The sequence below is a fragment of the Petaurus breviceps genome, unplaced genomic scaffold, assembly GCF_028583685.1.
Source record: "Petaurus breviceps papuanus isolate PSGF00001 unplaced genomic scaffold, PetGlider_PUasm1.0 207, whole genome shotgun sequence".
NCBI classification, from domain to species: Eukaryota; Metazoa; Chordata; class Mammalia; order Diprotodontia; family Petauridae; genus Petaurus; species Petaurus breviceps.
In genome coordinates, this window is record NW_027185850.1 from 12,184,854 (window position 1) to 12,206,528 (window position 21,675).

Below are 21,675 nucleotides of genomic sequence, written 5' to 3' on the forward strand. Positions count from 1 at the left end.
AGCTTGATTTTGTTTACCCATAACTTTTTAAAAATATATTTTATTTTCCCCCCAATTTCATGTTAAAACAGTTTTTTAGAACTTTTTTTTTGAGTTTTGATTTGCATATTTTATCCCTGCCTCCCTCCTTTTCTTCCCTCCTCCCCAAGATGGTAAGCAGTCAGATGTCGGTTATATATGCACAATAATGTAAAACATTTCCATATTAGTCATTTTATACAGGAAGACTCTAATTAAAACAAAAAGAATGAAAGAAAGTGAAAGTAGCATACTTCAGTCTGTATTCAAACGATATCAGTTCTTTCTCTGGAGGTCGATAGTATGCTTCATCGTGAGTCCTTTGGGGTTGTCTTGGATCATTTTGTTGCTGAGAATAGCTAAGTCATTTACAATTCTTTATTGACCAGTATTTCTGTTACTGTGTATATAATGTTCTCTTAGTTCTGTTCACTTCACTATGCATCAGTTCATATAAATCCCCCAGGATTTTCAGAAATCATCCTGCTTGTCATTTCTTACAGCACAATAATATTCCATCACAATCATATACACAGCTTGTTTAGCCATAACCCTATTGATGGGTATCCCTTCAATTTCCAATTCTTAGCCACCACAAAAAGAGCTGCTATAAATTTATTTTTATACAAATAGGTCCTTTCCTCTTTTTTTAATGTCTTTGGGATATAGACCTTAGCACTGGTGTTGCTGGATCAAAGGGCATACACAGTTTTATAGCTCTTCGGACATAGTTCCAAATTGCTCTCCAGAATGGTTGGACCAGTTAACAACTCCACCAGCAATGCATTAGTGTCCCAGTTTTCCCACATCTTCTCCAACATTTGTCTTTTTCCTTTTTTGTCATATTAGCCAATCTGATAGGTGTAAGGTAGTACCTCAGAGTTGTTTTAATTTGTATTTCTCTAATCAATAGGGATTTAGAGCATTTTTTTTCATGTGACTGTAGATAGCTTTGATTTCTTTGTCTGAAAACTGCTGTTCATATCCCTTGACTGTTTATCAACTGGGGAATGATTTGTATTTTTAAAAATTAGACTCAGTTCTCTATATGTTTGAGAAATGAGGCCTTTATCAGATATATACTTGTTGCAAATTTTTTTTCCCCCAGTTTTCTGCTTTCCTTAAAATTTTGGTTGCATTGGTTTTATTTGTGCTAAAACTTTTAAATTTTATATCATCAAAATTACTATTTTATATTTTGTAGTGCTCTCTATCTCTTGTTTGGTCATAAATTCTTCCTTTATCCATAGATCTGACAGATAAACTATTCTATACTCTTCTCTTTGCTTATGGTATCATTTTTCATATGTAAATCATGTACCCATTTTGATCTTATATTAGTATATGGTGTGAAATGTTAGTCTCTATCTAGTTTCTACCATACTGTTTTTCCAGTTTTCATGAAATAGTGAGTTTTTGTTCCAAAACCTTGGATCTTTGGGTTTATCATATATATACCAGATCACTATGGTCGTTTACTGTAATGTAATTTGTACCTAATCTATATTCCACTGATGCATCACTTTATTTCTTAGCCAGTACCAGATTGTTTTGATAATTACCACTTTATAATGTAGTTTGAGATCTGGTACAGCTAGATTACACATAGTTTTTATTGTTCTTTTACAATATATTGTTAATAGATTTAGAAAGATCTATATAGTTCTATAGATTGCTGGATTGTCTATATAGTAACACTTTTGAATCAGTGATATATCCAATAGTTTTTATAATTTGCTGTTATTATTCAGTAGTATCCAAGTCTTCTTGACCTCATTTGGGGTTTTATTGGCAAAGATACTGGAATGGTTGACCATTTCCTTCTCCAGTTCATTTTAAAGATGAGGAAACTGAGGCCCACCAGGTTAAGTGATTTGCCCAGGGTCACAAACCACTAGTAAGAGTCTGAAGTCAGATTTGAACTTATGAAGATGAGTCTTCCTGACTTCAGGCCTGGTGCTCCATCCACTGAGCCACTTAGCTGCCCAGTTTTTATAATAGAAAATATTAAATAAACTATTTTAATAAAATCTCTTTTAGATAGGATAAGCCTGATTCATATTCTATTGCTTTGTATTTCTTATATTGTAAACATTCACAAGATGCTGTACAAAAAAGCTTATATATCCCTATTTGCTAGGCTTCTGTTTGAACTGCTTAAATATGAGACAAATAGACACTTAAACTAATGAATGATTTTTTGGTTGGATTCTAGCTCAATGTCATTTTTATCTTACAGATATTTTAGTTACGATTATAGTCACAAAAGCACTTAATGGAATATACATTTCTTAAAGACCTATAACTCTATAGTATTATGTGTGCACATGATAATCATGTTAAAAATAAACATGAATACCTTATAGACTGAATATGTACACGTATACCTACATACACTGAGCTGGGAATGACTTTGAAGGGCATATGTCTTTCCTCACTCAGATTACACATGGACTGAAGGGAGGAACATTCTTTTTGCTCTAAAAAGACTGGTCCCATGCTCACATCTGACATTTAGGTAGATGAAATTCCAACACGTAGTGGTGAGCTCTTTTCCTAGAGTCATATGGAAACAAAATGGTAGCTTTGTCCTTTGTAACCCACTCGTCCTCAGCTTTTCCTAATTTCTAATTTTGTTCATTACAAAAGATAAGATCATTTCTCCCTTTTTAATGTTGTAAAAACCTTCCCCAAAAAGTCTTTGAAAAGCTTAAGAAACTGCATTTAAAAAAGTAGACTGTTTCTTTTACTTAATTCTGAAGTGTTTGTGTTTGTATGGTCTGCGGTTAAATAGTCAAAATTTCTGGGGTTCGGCATAACTTTTCAAAATGCAAGTGGTACTTAATGCAAAATAAGTGTTTCACAGTTTTGTGTGGCATAGTGGGAAAAGCTCTGGAAGGAAATAACAAAGGAAACACAAGTGTGGCAAGTTGGAAAATAAGAGTATTGGATTTTTTAATATATTCTTTACAAAACAGGACCTTGTAATAGAAATTCATAATTTCACTATATTCCTTTTTCCTCTTCCACTTTGTATGTGGAAATGTTTGCTCTTTTTTGTTACTTATTAATTTGTCATTTTGAAGAGTTTTTGGGGTTTTTTTGTTTTTTTAAAGCAATTGGGGTTAAGTAACTTGCCCAAGGTTACATGGCCAGTATTTTTTGTGTGGGTGTTAAGTATCTGAGGCCGGAACTGATCCTGGGTCCTCCTGACTCTGGGGCCAGCGCTCTTACTCACTGCACCACCTACCCACCCCTTTGTTTTGTTTTTAAATGTTTTATTTTTTCCAATTACATTTAAAAACACATTTTTAACGTGATTTTTAAAAAAATTTTGAGTTACAAATTCTCTTCTCCTCTTACTTCCCTTCCCCATCATTGAGAAAGCAGTTTGATAGAGATTATACATGTGCAGTCATGCAAATATATTTCCATATTAGTCATGTTGTGAAAGAAAATACAGGCCAAAAAACCCCATCAAAAAATAAAGTAAACAAATATATATACTTCAGCCTGCATTCACATTCCTCTGTTTTTCTCTGGAGGTGGATAGAATTTTTCATCATAAATCCTTCAAAATTGCCTTGGATCATTGTATTGCAGGGAATAGCTGAGTCATTCATGGTTGATCATTGTACAGTATTACTGTTACTGCGTACAATGTTCTCTTGGTTCTGCTCACTTCACTTTGCATTAGTTCATGTAAGTCTTTCTGAAATCATCCTGTTTGTCATTTCTCATAGCACATTAATATTCCATCACAATCATATACCATAATTTCTTTAGCCATTTCCCAGTTGATGGGCATCCCCTCAATTTCCAATATTTTGCCACCACAAAAAGAGCTGTTATAAATATTTTTGTACATAGAGATCATTTTCCTTTTCTTTATTTTTTTTTTAAATCTCTTTGGAATACAGACCTAGCAGTGGCGTAGCTGAGTCAAAGGGTACGCACAGCTTTATAGCCCTTTGGGCATAGTTCTAAATTGCTCTCCAGAATGGTTGGATCATTTCACAACTCCACCAACAGTGCATTAGTGTCCCAATTTTCCTACATCCCTTCCATCATTTGTTATTTTCCTTTTCTGTCACTTTAGACAGGATTTTTTTTTTAAGCTTTGAACTCAAAATCAGGAGGACCTGACTTACTCACTTCATGATCTTGGGCAAATCTACGTTACAATTCAAGTCTCAGTTTCCTCATCAGTAAAGTGACCATATTAATGTTTGTATGACCTAAGTCGGGAACTGTTGTCAGGAAAGTACTTTGTAAAACAAGGTGATTTAGAAATATTAATTTTCTACAATAGTTCTTTTTGAACTGTCTCTCTGACAACCATTCCTCTGTTGGACCAAAACGAACCCTCCTTACGTGTGCTTCGTTGTCAGCAGACTTGTGGTCAGAGTAGAATTAATATTGATCAGTCATTGGAGACTGTCTTGTGTTGCATCCAGCTCAGGGAAGATTCACTTCCAAGCACCTGAGCTTGTTTGGTATCGTCACCTCCTATGAGATTTCAAAGAGAAGGGAGGACAATTAGCTTTGTTCGGGCTGCTGCCCCCCAAGACCTGTGCCCAGGAGGATTCTGGACTTTTGGTCACAGAGGTTGCTCTGTGCTCTTGGGTCGCAGTATTGGTGACCTTCATGTGGCACCTCCTTGGGCAGAGCATTGTCCCTCCAGGGTAAAATGTTCCTTGTGTATTGAAATGAGATCCACACAATTCCTGATGAGTCACAGTGTTTTCAAGAAAGTGCCACTTTAATTTGCAGATAAGGATGTTTTTAAAGAATTTCTTCACCATAAATAACTATAGTAAAAGAGGTTCATCTAATTTTTGCTACCCTGGCTCCTTTTTTTAGCCAATGAAGGTTAAAAACTTCTTTACAGAGCAAAAATTAAACTATTCTTACAAAGAACATGATGTTCAAGTGTGTCCTCAGGGCCCCGGCCTGCAACATTCCCCTCACCCCCATGTATCCCACTGAGGATGTCTTCTTGCCAGGATCATGCCCACAGCCCCCACTGCCACAGCTGCTGCTGCTGGTCCAACATGGTGGCTCACCCTGCCTTCATGAGGAGAGAGGAATCACAGTGGAGGACCCCAGGGCCTTGCTGTTTGTCCTCTAAGCACATCCTTAGGACCACACAGCTTCTTCTGCCCTGCCTGGAGTGACAGGGCCTGCCCAGCATCCAGCAGCTGACCCTCATGATGTCTGTGTGACCTCTCCCAGCTGAGAACAACAACTCTAGCTTTTAAAAGTCCGTGGATCCCTAGTGCTTAGTCAGTCCACATTTATTAAGTGACTACTGTGTGCTGGGCACTGTGCTAAGCTCTGGGGATACAAAAAGGGGGAAAAGATAGTTTGTGCCCTGAAGAATCTCATAGTTGAATGGGGAAGATGACAAGCCAACAGCTGTACACTTACATGCTCTGGAGGATGAACAGGATAAATAATGAGGGCTTGGCACACAGTAAGCATGGCATGAATATGTTCTCCTTTGTTCACTTGGCCTCCTTTCCAGACTGTGCCAGGAGAGGAGCTGCTTCTCACCTGCTGGGCAGCTCCATGGGGACAGCAGCTGCCTCCGTGTGCCTCACTCTGGTGCATAGAGAACCTTTCACACCTTGTCTCATTTTGTCTTGCTGACCCTAGCCCTGGTTAGGGAGATGGTGGGCGTCCCAGAATGGAAGTCAGATCCCTCGGGCTCCTAATCACTGTCTGGGCTTCACGGAATAATAGCAGCTCACATTGAGACAGGACTTGACTGCTTATAAAGTGCTTTCCTTGCACCAGCTCTGTGGAATGGTGCAAACGTTATTGTCCCCAGGTATAAAAGAGACACTGAGGCTTAGAAGAGGACGTTGAGGAACCTGAGACCGTAGAGCTAGGAAGTAGGAAAGCCATTGTTCTTCCCCTATCACACACTATTTCTTGGAGGATCAGAGAGGAGCCTCAGACCCCCAATTTACATGGAATTGTTTAGTTGTTTTGTTAGCTCTGCCTGCTTCTGGATTGATGATTGTGAATCCCTCTGCTTGGGTCGACAAGACCAGTCAAATGAGAGCATGTACCAGGCAGATGTGGAGCATTAAAGTGCCTACTATGGGCAGCAATCCAGCCATGAAGTTGGTTTTGGTTCTTATTTGCAGCCCTAGAACATAAGTTCTGATCCAGGGGAGGAGGGAGAAGTCTCAGGCCAACTTTTCAGCTTAATCATTCAGAGTCTGTTTAACATTAAGAATTGAGATGCCTGCCCTATGGTTAGTGGAAAGCGTAATGAATGTAGTTGAGAGACTGGAGTTTGAGTCTCATTTCAGATACCTGTAGCCTTGAATGGCAGTGAAGATAAAGGGCTTCCAGAGCTCTCATCTGTTTACTCCCTGTCCTTCTGGACCCAAAGGCAGGCTTACCTTAGGACCTGGATGCAGTTAGAGACTCAACTTTCATGCTCCCACTGTGCAACATTTGGATGTCAGAAGTAAGCACTGCATAGAGCGAGCCCTTATTGAACACTCTAATCATCACAAATTGATACTGATTATGTTTTCTTTTAAATGAGACAAGCATGGTACTTAGAAAAGTTGATTATTTTTATCTTTCATCATTAGGTAAATGCTAATGAGAAATAGGGATATTTTTATCTTGGCATCTATAAACACATGTTGGGCATCTACCATGGCTGGGGTGCTGAACATTTAAGAAATGAGCTTACATTCTAAAACTTATGATTTTAATGTCATTTAGCATTCTAAACCTATTAACTAGGCTCCGGAAAATAGAATTTTAATTCACTTAATTTTACTTCTGTTAATTTTTACAAATTGGACAAACATTAATGGTTTGATTATTTATGGTTTGTTAATCTGCTAAAAGCTTATTGCTTTCTTTGTGTGTACCATGAATACGAATAGAACACTTAATCTTAAACCCAATTATATCTTGCTTTAACTGGTTACAGAAGGAAGAAGAACTTTCCAACCCCTTCCATTAGTCTCTTTGCTCAGATTCAGTGTGGGCTGGGGATCCCTGACCTAGTAAAGACTTGCAACTCAAGAGGTTTTGTATGCATCCTCCACAAGGTAACACAGGGTTAAGTCTGTGTACTCCACCTCCCCATCCCTCCGGGAGCTCCTGCTGTTTTAGAGCAAAGGTGAAATCTTCTCCTGCCTTGCTCCCCAGAAAAGACTTCTCCGAATCAGAGCTGTTATTTAGTAGTGAAGATGACCATGTCAAGAGTTTGCTTTTAACATAGTGGAAGAGAGAACAGAAACAGTCTGGGGAAATGCGGGGGAGCAGTTGTTTCCATTGTAAAACAGTGATAGTTATTCTGTTGGTGTGCCATAAAGGCTTGAAGCACTAGCCTGTGGAAGAGGGATTAAGCGAGGTCTTGGCCCCAGCAGGCCTCCTGGGGAGGCGGTGGAAGTGGGCTTAGACAAGAAGAAGGAGCCATCGGAAAGCAGAGCGGGTGACCACCAGTGGTTTAACGGGTCTGCCCTAGCTAGGTCTAGGTCTTTGGAAGAGGTAGATGGTCAGTCTCAAGTCTGTAATTGTTTGAACAGCCTAGAGCTTAATCCATGTGTTAGTCACCACATGTAATCTGCACGTGGCGCCTCCACTTAGTAAACATTTATTCAGTACCTACTATGTGCAGGCATTGTGCTAATGGAAGACCAGTACTGGGGTCTGGGAGTCCGCTGGCTTGTCATAGCCCGCAGCGAGGGCGTGGCTGTTATCGCCAAGCTCCTGGAGGGGAGGGTGAGGCGCCTTAACAGCAGCAGCTTCGTTTTGTTTTCTTACTGGAAGAGCTAGTCAGATCAGAGGAACCAGGGGGTCTCTCCCTGGGTACCAGGACCTTGTGTTTTAAACATTTCGGTGTTCTTGGATTCCTTTGTAATCTGGCATATTTTAATTTGTGTATTTAGAAGAGTTCTTCTGAGTAGGGGTCCTTAGGCTTTACCAGCCTGTGACCTACAGCGAAAGGTTAAAAACAACTGTTCTGGAGTGGCATAGTCTTTGTAGAGAAACAGTGAAAATGCTGTTCCTGATAATAATCTTCACTAAAAAGTTAGAAGAACATTTGAGAGAATGGGTCTTGCTATGTTAACAATTTGGCTAATTTTGGAAGTCTGACTTTGTAGGCTATTAGAATAGTCGCAGTGAGGGTAGGGGGAGAGGGGAAGATGGCGAAGGCATGGAAAAAACTCGTAGGCCTTACTGTTCTCTGTTCAGGACAAGACCCTCCAGAGGCTGTTCTTGTGGATGGGCTTGGGCCCTCACATCAAGCCTGGAACAGTGCCATCTCCCCAGGAAGAGCTCTGTTGGGCACTCAGAAAGTTTGGCCTGGTTATAGCACAAAAAAACATAGTGGATAGTGAGTGTCCACTGCCCAGGTTTTGGCATCCAGGTGGGCAGAGTGCCTCCTGACAGAGCTTGGCTATCGCTATGTATTGTACACCTTGGAATATGGACACGTCAGACCCATGATTAAGCGGGAGAAGGGAAATGGAGGGGATGCTTTTGAGCCATTACAAGGCTCCTCCAACAAGCCCAGAAACAAAGGGTCATATTTTTAATGCCAGTGCTCTGGGGTGTTAGGTGCCTGCAGGTCATGGAGGATAACACTATCCAAAGAACTAAAAGTTAATGTCACACAGAGAGCAAGGGAAAGATGTGTGTTGAGTTTGCGTGGCTGCTGTATCCCACAGTGAGGAATTTTGAAGAACAGGCATAAAAGATGTCCTCAGGACAATGTATCATAGCGAAAGGGCCCATACTGGCCATGTGGCAAGCGTAAGGGAGTGTAGGTGGAGAGCTAATACTCTGCTGGTGCCCTAAAAGGTCAGGGTAGTCGCAGGGCCCCTGGGCCCAGCATGCTGGGCTCAGAGATACCCATGGGGTGCAGATGTGGATGGGGCATGGTCTGCATTGTTGGAGGGAACAACAAGATGGAGAAGATGGGCATCCCTTTGAGTATTTTGAGAAGAGCCGGCATTGTGATCCTCACCACAACTGGGGGCTCAGTAGCATAGGGATCATTGTCCATATTGTACAGACAGTAAAACTGAGTCTCAGCTGGCAGTTAATAAGTGTTGGTCGCGGAGTTTGTATCTGAGTCTTGCCTGACTCCCCGTCCCATGCCCTCTCTCCCTCTTCAGACTGTCGTCTTGGAGGAGTGACTGGCTTCCCCTGGAACAGAAGCAGGCTTCTGTGAGGCACAGAGGCTCCTTTCTCTCTGTTGCTGTTCTCGTTGAGGTTGCTGCTTGTGTGTGTGTTCCTGACGTCATTAGTTTTGTTTTGTTTTTGGAGGGAGAAAGAAAAGCGGATAGATGTTCTTCTGCTGCCTTCTTATGTAGCCATTTCCAACCACTCCACAAACATTTATGAGCATGTGCACTGTGCCGTCATTGTGCTGGGGCCTGGGGAGGGCCGTGGGGTCTTTGGGGGAGACTGCACATGCCCCCACACGAATACACAGGATAAGTGGTTGGTTGTTAACAGTCCTTGATTCTCAGAGGACCAAAATGGCATCACTGCGCTCGAGTCCAGGTCCGGAGTGCCCGACTATGAGTGCAGAATGTGCCGGCACGGCACACACCATGTGAACATTTGGGGTTGAAACTCTAAATGGCACATCTTGAGTTTCTTTGGAGCTACTACAATTCAAGGTGCTTGAGCGGCCCTCAGGAAATTCATGGAGCCCATAGACCTGGGCTTGGTGTGCGTCCAAGTTACCTTTGGGAGTCATTGATAGCCATTAAGATGGAGTGGCGTTTCCCTAAAAGTGGCTCCCTGGTTACTCTTTGGTGAATCAGGAATTGGGGCCTGTTCTCCAGAGGGCCTTTGTCTATGGGATTCATTTGTCTGTTCTGGTCAAAAGAGCTGGACAGGCTTGTTTTCCTTTCTAAAATGAAGCTAAAGTGATTTTTTTCTGTTACAAGTATTATTACCTGATAAGAAATACTCTAATACATATATATATATATATATATATATATATATATATATATATATATATCCTAAGGCCTTTTAAAAAAGAAAAAAATAATAATTTTCAAAATACAGTAAATAAATACCCACTTTAAGAAGCAGGCAGTTTGACCTCTGGTCAGTATTATTTGACCATGATTAATCTTTTTTTTTTTTTAAAGCAATTGGGGTTAAGTAACTTGCTCAAGGTTACACGGTCAGTTATTTCTGGGTGTGGTGCTGAGTATCTGAGCCCGGATTCAATCCCCAGGTCATCCCAACACTGGGGCCGGTGTTCTTACTCGCTGTGCTACCTGGCTGCCCCTGACCATGATTAATCTTGACAACCATCTATTATGTGTGTCTCTTTTATTTAATTAAAAATTAAAAACAAAATTAAAAAGTTAAAATTAAAAGCAATTAATTAAAAACAAATCATCTTGTTCTTTAAGAGAAAAATAAGATTTCAAAGAAAATACATACTAGAGGCCTTAATGTGTTTTATAAGTAGACTGATTGTAACTTTAGTTTCAGTGAGAGAGTGTAAGGTCCCAGTGAGGCTATTTATTTCTTATCTGACCTTGGCTAAGTCTTTGAATGTTTGTGGACCTTGTTTGTAAAAATAAGGGGAAAGGATGATAAGGATGTCTTAAAGGCCCTGTCTAGTTCTAATTCTGAAATCTTTTGGAAAATTAAGTTTTCAGGGTCCTAGTTGGTCTAAGTGTGTTCCTAAATAGATTTCTTTGGCTTTTCTCTTTAATGAATATTCCAGCGGAAATTTCATAGGAAAGCCCTTGGTACCTGTCTAAAAGAACAAATCAATCTGGAGCAGGAGTAAAAGGGACAGGACAGTCAGGAGAGCTCCTGACATTTATCTGTGCCTGGAAGAGAAGTTCTCCTTTTTCCCTTGGGAAATCCCAGCTGCTTTGTGAGAGGTTTGGAAACTTCCGCTTGCTCTTACCTTTAAACATGTGTTCTTTTTATTTCTACATTGTCCCAAAGAGCAAATGGACCTTGATCAGACTCACGAATTCCCCAGAAGAGGGCAGCCTCGAGCAGAAGACAAAAATAAGTAAGTGGGACAGACACGAACATTGTTGTGAAATGATATTTAATAGAAATAGTTGCCTTATAGGGCTCATTACTATTATTAAATAACAATGTCTATTTTCTTGATAAAATGTAGCCATTAGAAAAGAAAAATGTCCTGATTGCATTCTCTGTTGCTATGCCCACATTCTAGTTGATAGTTCCCATGGTTTTGAGATTCACCAGGCCCAGATTTCAATCCTGTGGCTCATATAGGTTTGCTAGGCTTGGACAGGTTTATTAAGGAGCCTTCTCAGGAGGTTACTTGGAGGGGAAGGAGTATGTTGAACATTGCAGAAATGCTATGATCCAGCAGCGGGGCTTTAAGAGAGCACTCCCAGGGCATCTGGCACAGAGAATGGGGGCCCTTCAAGAATGCTGCAAGGCCTCTTCTCCAGTGCTGCCCTTCCTGTGGTTTTTCTGGTGTGAGGCACTAACTGCAGAAAATGCCAAAATGTGTTACCTAGAGAAACGATGCACTGATGTGCTTCCAGCCAAGCCAGAAGTTTAAAACTCAAACAGTTAGTTATTGAGGGCAAAACCAGGTACAGTGAGGAGAAGAGCTGCAATGAAGTAGATTTTGGGTTCAATGTACAAAAGCCTTGGTGTTTGAGTCAAGAATATATAAATAATGATAAATCTCCTCCGTAAATAATAGTTCACATTGCTTATAGTTATAAAGTACTTTAATATTCATTTTCTTGTTTGCTGCTTGAATCTCCTCCTCCTTCCCCAAGACAAGAAGACAAATATCAATGAATTAGTGAATGAATGAATGAAGAAAGCATTTATTAAGTTCTTACTGTGTGTAAAACCCTGTGCCAGGTGCTGGGGAGACAAGTAGAAAAAGTAAAGACAGTCCCTGCTCTCAAGGGGCTCTTATGGGAGATGATGGGAGAGACAACATAGAGCAAGGTTTTAGCTGCAGGTCCAGTGGAAAGGAAGGCCCCTTGGTCCTTAGGGTACAGCAGTAAAACAGATAATCCAGTTTCTTGTTTTTCCCTCTGACAAAATGCTGTGAGTTTTTGATGTTAAAACAGTGGACAGGGCCAGAGACTTGAGTGGTAAGAACTTTGTGTTGTGGGTCTTCAGTAGCTGTGGGTGCAGTCCGTGCAGGAGCAGTGACCAGGCTGCATCTCTGTGCTTTCCAGGATGATGGCTGGAGACCCTGGGCTGGAAGCATTGGTGTTCCCAAGGCTCTAGGGTTCAGGGTCCTGGGTTGACTATATCAGGATCTGAAGTGAGATGGTGGCCAAGGGGATCATGATGGCTGGCCTTGCCTGGCACAGGCTGGCACCTGTCTCTTCTTCAAGGTGACTGGCTGCTTCAGCTAGCGTGGCCTGCCCTGTGAGTGGCAGTCCATTGGCCATTGGTGGGGAAGGTGGGACCTTTCTCCAGTGGAGTACTGGCTGAAAACAGGACTAGCACTACAGGAGGTGCTGTTATTATTACTGCCAAAATTATCCTCACAGAAGAGGAAACCAAGGCTCACTGACTGTTGGGGTCAAACAGGTAATAAGTGGTCCAGTCAGAATTCCTGCCTGTGTCACAGCCAGTGACCCATTATCCCTCCACTTCTAGGGCATAGGATTTAAAACACAAAGGACTGAAGAGTTCATGTTATAATGCCCCCACCCTGGGCCTGCCTGGCCCAAGAGAAGCACTTAGGAAATGCCTATTAACTGATTGACTGGGTGGGGAAAAATCCCATCAGTATCTTCACTAATCTGTGTTTTCCTTTCCAGTCCTGTGTGTTTTATTTTATTCATTTAAAAACATGATTCTAGGCAGGCGTCCATAGGCTCCCAAAGACTGCCCAGAGCTCCAGGACATTTGAGGCAGCTGAGCACAGCACTGTTCTCAGTAGGGTGTCTCTCGTCCCCCATATCACAATTACCTGAGACTCCTTCAAAGACATAAACTTCAGACCTTTAAAAACATGATCCTGGGACTTCCCTGGATGTCGAAGCAGTCCAGGCCACAAAAGGCTAAGAACTCCTGCTTTAAACTGCAGTACAGAGTGGGAAATGGGTCCACATAACCTTAGATAATACATGGCCGGTCAGAATGACCAGAGAAACAGTGGGACTAAGGGGGTGCATGGTGTAAAGCAGCTTGTTACTTCATGGAACTGCAGTTTGAGAAATAGAATTCTGATTTCGAATAGAAGTTCACAGGAAGTCAATGGGAAGAGGAGATTTGTTGCTACTGATGATCCAAATAAATCCAAAATTAGGTCAGGTAGACTTATTTTAAAAAATTAATCTTTTTAACACATATGTTTCTTGTTAAGGATAATTCCTAGAGAAGAATTATATCCCATCTACCTAGCACTTCATAGTTGACCAAAGACATCGAAGTAGGTAGAAGGTAAAAAAATAATTTTATCTCCATTTTGTACATGAGAAAATGAAGGCCTGAGGGAGTTTAACTGGCTTCTACCCACATGACTCTATTAAGAGGTACATTTACTTATTCCAAATAAAATTACCTAGGTAATCCAATCAAAAGATAAACACCCTTTCTCCAGGGATGTCCAGTAATCAGCAAGGCACCTATTTTTTTTAACTTGAGTTTTCAGATTCTCTCAAATCTCCACATCATCATAGAAAAGTTGAATGATTCTTGCTTTACTGTAAACAAAACACAGTCCTGTTGATCTGTGAAGCGGTGCTCATGCATTAAAAGTGTGGTGTTTCTGTTTCAAGCAAATAACTATCTAGAGAACAGGATTGTCAGAATTCTCTTAACAGAAATCGAGACCCAGGCATTGTATTTTTTAAAAAATTTTCAAAGGCAAGCCTTTAGTTATCAGCCAATAAAGCCCATTTATAAACAAACACCTACACACTAATATTTTATGTGATCTTCTATACACTTTATGTTCTGAGAGGGAACCTCATAATACGCTACCATTGGCATTTCCTATGCTGGTGCCATCTGCTGCTGCAGAAAACATCATCATGGTGACTTTGCATTTTCCATGAGACTCATTTTAAAAACTGATTTCTGGTGAGGTCAAGGTCGTTTTGGAGTCTAAAAAAGGTGCATTTCACCAAGGTCCAGAGATATTATTTTTCTGAAAAAAACCACATAAACTGCCTCTGTAGGAATGTGCTAGTTACGTAATACCTTTATGGCAAATATATAATCATGGGCCAAGATTTATCTCCCTGTTGTGCTGCGCAGACAAGATGTGAAGAGTCATCCTCGTGTTGTAAAGATTCCGTCAGGAAGGTGGTTGGCCAGGGGGCAGAACAAGGCAGGGGGAGTGCCAGTGTAGGAGGGCCGTGCAGTGCAGTGGGTAGAAACCCCGCGTGTGCCCTTGCTAACGTCTTACATCGCAAAGTTACAGCTCAGAAAGGGACAGCCTCCTGCTCCCTTGGATGCTCAGAAAGGGACAGCCTCCTGCTCCCTTGGCAGCTCAGAAGCATTTAAAGGCCCAGGTCTCAGTCTTCTTTGCAGTCATTTATGTCTCTCTCTAAAAAAAGGTCGATGCTTTTGTTGCATCACCAGAAAAAATCAGTTCCAATCACTCCACAAGCATTAATTACATGCCTGCTGTGTGCCAGGCTTGTCGCTTCCTTTTTATTCTGTTTGTAGCTTGTGTGTACATAAGTATTTGCTTGTTGTCTCTCCTGTTAGACTGTAGGCTCCTCAAAGGCAGGGATATCTTTGTATTCCCCAGCACTTAGCACAGAGCCTGGCGCATAGTAGGGGCTTAATCATTGTTTCCTGCATGCTGGGGATGCAGACACAGAACAAAATGGCCCCAGACACAGAGTTAATACAAGGTGAAATTTTAAAAGGAAAGCTTAAATAAAGAGAAGGGTCAGGAAAGGCTGCTTGGAGGAGATGCAGCTGATGCAAGGGGAGGCCATGAGGTTGAGGTGAGCCACGAGGGTGTCCCAGGCCTGGAGTGCTGGCGTGTGGAAAGGAAGAGCCAAGGCGAGAAGGCCAAGTGTGACCATCCGGTCACAGGGAAGGCCGGGCAGTGAGAGGGGCTTCTGCTCAAGCAGGGAGCCCCTGGAGGGCAGCCCCATTGGCAGCCTTGGCTCGAGTACAGTTCTCTTGGGCTTGAGGCAGGGAGATGAAGGAGGCTCCTGGGCTAGCCCAGGCTGGAGAGGAGGAGTGCCCTGACTCCCCGTGTGGTGCTACAAACGGAGGAGGCTCCTGTGGAGTTCTGGGGAGACAGACATGACAAGGTTGGGAACTGGTGGGAGCAGTCGGGAGGGAGGGGAATTGGAGGCATTCAGAGGTTGTGAACCTGGGGCACTGGAAGGAAGGTGGTGCCCTGGGCAGAAATAGGAAAATTCAGAAAAGGGAGTGGGGTTAGAGGGAAAAGTAAAGAGTTTGTGTTTGTGCGGGAAGTTTGAGAGGCCAGCAGGACAGTGTGAAACATCCAGCAGGCAGTTGGAGATGGGCCTGGAGCTGAGGAGGCTCAAGCTGGCCATCAAGATCTGGGAATTCCCCACAGAAAGATGATCATTAAACCTTTAGCAGCTGGTGAGATCTTCAGGGGAAGGAGGGCACAGAGAGAAGTGAGGGGCCCAGCACCGAAGCTTGGGACAGAAGCACGGTGAAGGTGCGGGTCGTGGAGGACGAAGGAGCCAAGGTGTCATGACCAAGCAATGGAGTTTCCACTGCCCTCTCATAGTGCTTTCGTCAGAAGCTTGGGATTCAGGAGCCAGAAGCTGACTTAGAAGTCTGTGATCTGGAAGTTCCCCCAGAAGTCACTAGGGTCTTAAAGTTTTTAATGAAGTCACTCCACAGCTCTCAGGAATAGCCTTTAGCCATTCATTTGGCTTGTACACACACACACACTCTGTAATAACAAGGGTGTGTGGTGACCTTGGTGAACCCGGGTTCAATACAGTGGACCCCCAATACATTTCTTTCAGGCTGTTCTCTGCCGGCCTAATGATAGCATTCTGGACCCTGGGCCTCAGCCCTCTGCCAAGGATTGGAGGCTTTAGAGCATTGTAGGCCTAAGTTAGAGAATCCACAAAAAATTGATAGCTTTCAGCATGGAGGTGTGGACTTCAAGGAATGAGGACAAGCTGACCTTCTCTTGCCCTGTTATGTGAGGCCAGGGCAGGGAGTGGGGGGGTGGGAGGAGAAGGTATGTCTATGGGAAAATAGCTAGAAAAGTCACTTTCACCCCTGTGCCTGGGTGCAGTCAGTCAGCAGCATGTATTAAATGCTTACTGTTTGCCAGGCCATATGCTGAGTGCTAGGCATACAAAGAAAGGTCCAAACAAGTTCCTGCCCTCAAGGAGCTTACATTCTAATAGATTGGACTACAGGCAAAAAACTGAACTGGGCCATGGAGGGGTCCAAGGTCACAGGGAGGATGGGGAACCGTAGGGGTCACAAGCCACAAGGAAAGATGGGATAATAAAAGGTTATGACTAGATAAAGAAATTGTGGAGTTGATAGGTAAAGCAAGATCCAGGCTTAATAATCTCTATGTGTAGCAGAGACAAGAAAGGAGGAGTAAGTCAGGGAAGTGTCTCTGAGATGTCCAAGTCTCCTCAGATAAGGGCAGGAAGGAAGCTGATGTCTTGGGGTGAGTAGAGGGAAGGGAATAATAAATATTTCTATAGTTATGACTATGTGCCAGGTACTCTGTTAAGTGCTTACAAATACCTCTTTCAGTCCTCACAACCTGCAGTGTGCTATAATTATCCCTATTTTGCAGCAGGGGAAACTGAGGCAAGCCATGCTTCAATGACTTGCCCAGGGTCACATAGCTAGTAAGTGTCTGAGGCTGAATTTGAGCTCAGACCTTCCCAGGCCCAGTGCAGTACCCGCTGCACCATAGCTGAAGCTGGTAGACTACAAACTACCAGCATCTTAACTGGGTTTTCAAAAAGGATGGGTTCTGAGGATTAAAGAAACTAGAATTTGTGCAAAAAACCCCTCAGAGGCTCTATCTGATGTCATCTCTAAAAAGGAAGAATTACTAAAAATTGGGAAAATGACTTTACATGTTTGAATATATAATCCTTCTCCTTGTAATTGTTGTATTTTTGTCCCCTTTTCTAGCATCATGATGTTACTCTATAAAATTGACAGTTCCTTAGAAAAATTCACAGAAACATGGAAAAGTTTAAAACATTTACAGGTTTGTCTTTTTCTTGGTTATCATTTTCTCACATTTTAATTTGATCCTGACACTAGGAGCAGAAATGTTTCCTGCACGTTCTCAAAAAAAAAAAAAAAGAACGAAATCTAGCAGAGAGTTTTTGGAATAGAGTTCAGACTGCTGCTTCCATTTCGTTACATTTTTTAATGACAACTTTATTTTATTTTAACATGATTTTTAAACAATTATGTGAAACTTACCATTTTTATTTCCTGAGGTTTTTTCCCCAATAAAATTGACACTTTTTGAAAACTTAAATGAAATTTGAGAACATTTAACTATTTTTAGGTTTTCTGATCTTTCCTTCTCCTGGCCTCACAGACTGAGTACTTTGGCCTTTTATTCATCGATAATGATACATTTTCTGGTAGAATTCTTTGTATGTGTGTTGTAAGCACCATGTGGACATGTCCCCTCACACTTAGCAGTGCTCAGCACGTTTTTAAGCAGCTCTGTGACCCTGTGAGTGCTGGGAGCTCCAGGCAGGCCTGCTTCCATCAGAGCAGAGGCCCTTTCCCTGAAGCTTTGCTGTGCTTGGGACGTCATCAATCCTTTGGACAATTTTTCCTTAACACTGAAGAGCTTACAATTTCAAATGCAGAAAATGGTTGCAGAATATTTTGTTTGGCCAAGCAGAACAGTGTAAAAATCCCCTCAGGGCAGTGGTGATGAGCAGGCTTGACAATTCCTGTACTAGAATCTTAACATGCTCCCCCTTTGTTTCAGGCCTTGTTGGGCCGGCCAGAGCTGGAGAATCTCCTCGGTGTTTCCTCTGTATCATTGGACTTGAGAGGCCAAGTGAAGAGGATCAGAGAACTGAGTAATGCCCATTGTGCAGCTTTCATGAGCAGAAGTGGAGCAGATGCACTTTCTGCCCTTTTCCAGACTGAAGATGTTCCTTCTGTGATTAGCCATTTGGGGAAGGGGTTGATATTTTCTAGTCTGATTAGATTCTTAAATATATCAGACATGGCTTGGTGCCATTGCTGTAATTCCTCAGTGGTGGCAGGAATGCTACAGCTCGAGGTAAAATGAGAGAGAGAGCCCTTTAACTGTTCCTCAGCAGGGATGTGGCATTTCCAGAGGTTTCTGTCTCGAAGGCTGTTTGCTTGTGCATGTGGTGGGTGCTTGCTACGAGCTCGTGATGCCTCCCACCTCCTGCCCTTAGATCACAGAACATCTGGGAGTCTCAGTTTCCCAGTCCGGGAAATTGGGAAAGTGACACCCATCTCATGGGTCATTCTGAGAATCAGGGAAGATAATGAATGGAAAAGCAAAGTTTACGGTGCTTTGTAGGGTTAATATGGTCATCCCATGAACTGGCTTCCATGAAAGAATTTCGGTGCTAGTGATTTTTTTTTTATCTGAAATATCAGATATGTAGCTATTAGAAATAGCTGTGTCATGTGAAGTTTTGCAGTGTGCAAACAGTCTTAATTTCTTCTTTTTGTTCCAAAGGCCTCCCAGCTCCTCTTCATCCAAGTAGGATTCCAAACCAATCCCCCAGACCATGTCTCCCATGTCTGGGCTTCTCAGTATGTTCCAAGCCCCGACGGGTCCCAGGCTAACTTAGTTTAGGAAAACCTGAAGTTGTGTATGTTAAGGCTACACAATCTCATGCCTGCAGTTCTGTGTGATTTTTCTTTCTTTTCCTGAAAAAGCTGCTCTTTCTGCGTAGGAGTACCTGAAAGCTGGTGAGTATTAACTTTGAAAGATGATTTTTATTTTTCAGTGATGAAAGTAAGAAAACAGGAACAGCTCAAAAAGAAAACATTAAAACATTTCCCAAGAGGTAAGAGTATTTATTGTTCTCTCTCGTGTATGATAGCGCCCCCTGATGGGTTGATTCAGAGGGGAAAGTCATTCCCCACTGAGTCCGTTGGAGTTGGGTGTCTTGGGAAAGGCTGTGAACTTCATGTGGGAAACTGGAGAGATGCTGAGGCCTGAGGCCACCTTCTTATGTGATCTGAACACAGTTTTGAGTGTATGGTGTCAATTGGGCCTTTTTCCTTTGAGAAATAGAACACCGAGCAGACAGATCATCAGAGCCACCAGTGCCTTGGTCTGTCGGCCTTTGGCAGTCATCGGCCAGTAGAGAGGGGTCCTCAGAGTCCATCGGCTGAGCTCTCTTGCTCCTTAACGTTTCTCAATGGGAGACACAAAGTTGAGTAGTGTCTACACAGTTCCTGCTGTCTCAGAAAATCTCCCGTGGTTTTTCTTGGTTTAATTTTTTTGTGGTTTGATGTTTTTGATGAACTGGGCCAGTTTCCAATTAGCTTGAACCTGTTTGCTCGTGAGTTAAGTGATGGTAGCACTCACACCAACTGAGTGGTTTCTTTTCTCGAGGCAGAGCTGTGCTGTTTGTTCATTTGTCAGCCTGCTGGCCTTTGAGCCAGGAAGCTCTGGGCTCAGATCTCACCTTGTTCTTGTCTATTTTGTGACCAGAGGCAGATCACAACTCCCCTGAGGATATTTTTTAAGCCTCTAAGTTGCTGATCACTGCATCTGTGGAGGGCATTTTCACATGTATAAATAACTTCTCTTCCCGCACTCCCACCTTTACCTAAAACATTGCAAAGATCTGGGGATCTGAGTTGTAATTACAAACTTCTCAGCACGGATTCATTGTATACTACAGGAGAACTGAAGCCAACAGCAAACAAAGAGAAAGTGTATCCAAATATCATTCCAAAGGCTTCCCCTTCAGGGCTCTGAGAGAGAAGTACCTCCTTTTCCCTGTGTTGATGTCTGCAGCCTCCCAATTTTTAGATAGTTATTGAAAATCACTGCCCCAGACAGGTGGGTTAAAGCTTGTTTTTCCAGTATGTCAGATCATTTATTAGATGCTCTGGGTGACTCTCTCGTGTTCCTGGATGGTGCTCTCTCCAGAGGCGATGCAAGAAGTCTGTGCTTTCCGAGCTTTCTGCTTCTTTGGCTTGATTTTCTGTGTCGTTGGTAGTGAAGGAGGAGCTGGGCCGCCATTTTGGTTGTTGTTTACCCGTGCTCAGTGTCAGACATCAGCAGATCTGAAGAAGGAAGTGTAGGTGAGGTTTCCTTTAAGTGAGTTTTAACCCAGATTCAGGAAGGATCAGCCTTGGCTTATTCTCGTGTTGGTACTTACTTCCAGCTTTTTTCTTTTTTTACATTTTTTTTTTGGTATCTCTTTTCTCTGTTATACCATTAAAGATTTCAGGAGCTACATAGGGAAATGCCAGCTAATTCTTTTGATTCCTGGGGTTTTGATAATATTAGGAATTTTAAAAATTAGAAGGACTTAGCAAGACATATTGGGTTTTGCCATTTAACATAATTGTGAAGCCCCAAATAAATACATAATTATTTTTACTGTTCAAAGACTATCCAACAAGGGTAGAGTTTTCATGGGCTTCTGAAGAGAACTTGTAAAATATTTACAGAATCAGGAGCGTCAGGAGAATTCCTGCCCTGGGCCCTCAGCTTTGGGGTTTTATGTCATTGACTTATCCATTTCATTACTGATCTTGTTCTGTTCGGTGGGGGTTGTATCTCTCACATCAGCAATAAGAAAAACATTATGAAAATGAGAGCATTGTTTCAGATAAGTAGATACTTCCTAGTTCATACGAATGAAGTATGTACATTGGGCAGAGGGAATGTGAATCTTCTTATGGTGTGAAGAAATATAATCAAATGAATTCGGTTTTGTGAGAACTGGGGATGCATGCGGGGTGTACAGAACAGAAGGGATTTCGTTTCCAAATAGAAACTTGCATCAAAGAAGGGTTATTTCTTTGTTTTTATAAAATACAGTAGGAAGTACTCCTGACTTCACATTCCTTAAGAATGTTAACTTTGTGGCCATTTGGTAAACAGTGGAATGAAAGATTCTTTGACTATTGGATTTGGATGTGGATTTTCATAATTATTTTTAATTAGTTATGCTGAAGATTTAAAACCTAGGCCTGTTCTGTGGTTTGATACAGATGGAATGTCACATTCTCATCACATGGTAAGGCATGAAATTTATTTACTTTACATAAACAGCCTCTGCTTAAAACAACTCGATACAAAACATTCCTTAGTCAATGGGCAGCATTCTTCAGCATCTGGTGTATTCATTTTTTGTTACAGACATAAAAAAATAGCTTCATTGTTTGTCCAGGACTAGCACTCAGAGTAAACAAAATGTTTTTGATTAGAGTGTAAGCAGACTGCACAGCATTTGCCAAGAGATGAAATCTAGACCATGAGCTTCAGTCTAAAACACATTTTATCTGTTCTGAGGAGAAATGTGTAGGTTAGGTTATGCATATTTTAAATGAAAATGTAAGCCGAACTTTGTGTGCTGATAGCAAACAATATTCCAAAAAAGCTGACTTTTTCAGCTATGTACTATAGAAAATATTTCAGAATTTCTACATCTAGGCTTGAAAAAAATTTGTCTGAACCAGAATTTTGATGTTTTTTTT

General features: G+C 41.9%; 1 protein-coding gene across 4 annotated transcripts in view; it reads left to right on the forward strand.

Moving 5' to 3' along the window:
• The window catches only part of LOC138164902 (centromere protein R-like), a 55,492-nt gene that overhangs the window by 23,126 nt on the left and 10,691 nt on the right, over positions 1–21,675 (forward strand). For all 4 annotated transcript variants that reach the window (XM_069092850.1, XM_069092851.1, XM_069092852.1 and 1 more), the window contains 4 exons: positions 10,993–11,062; positions 17,128–17,206; positions 17,954–18,047; positions 18,960–19,019. In XM_069092850.1, the coding sequence (XP_068948951.1) occupies positions 10,993–11,062; positions 17,128–17,206; positions 17,954–18,047; positions 18,960–19,019 (303 nt within the window). The remainder of the gene's footprint in view (positions 1–10,992; positions 11,063–17,127; positions 17,207–17,953; positions 18,048–18,959; positions 19,020–21,675) is intronic.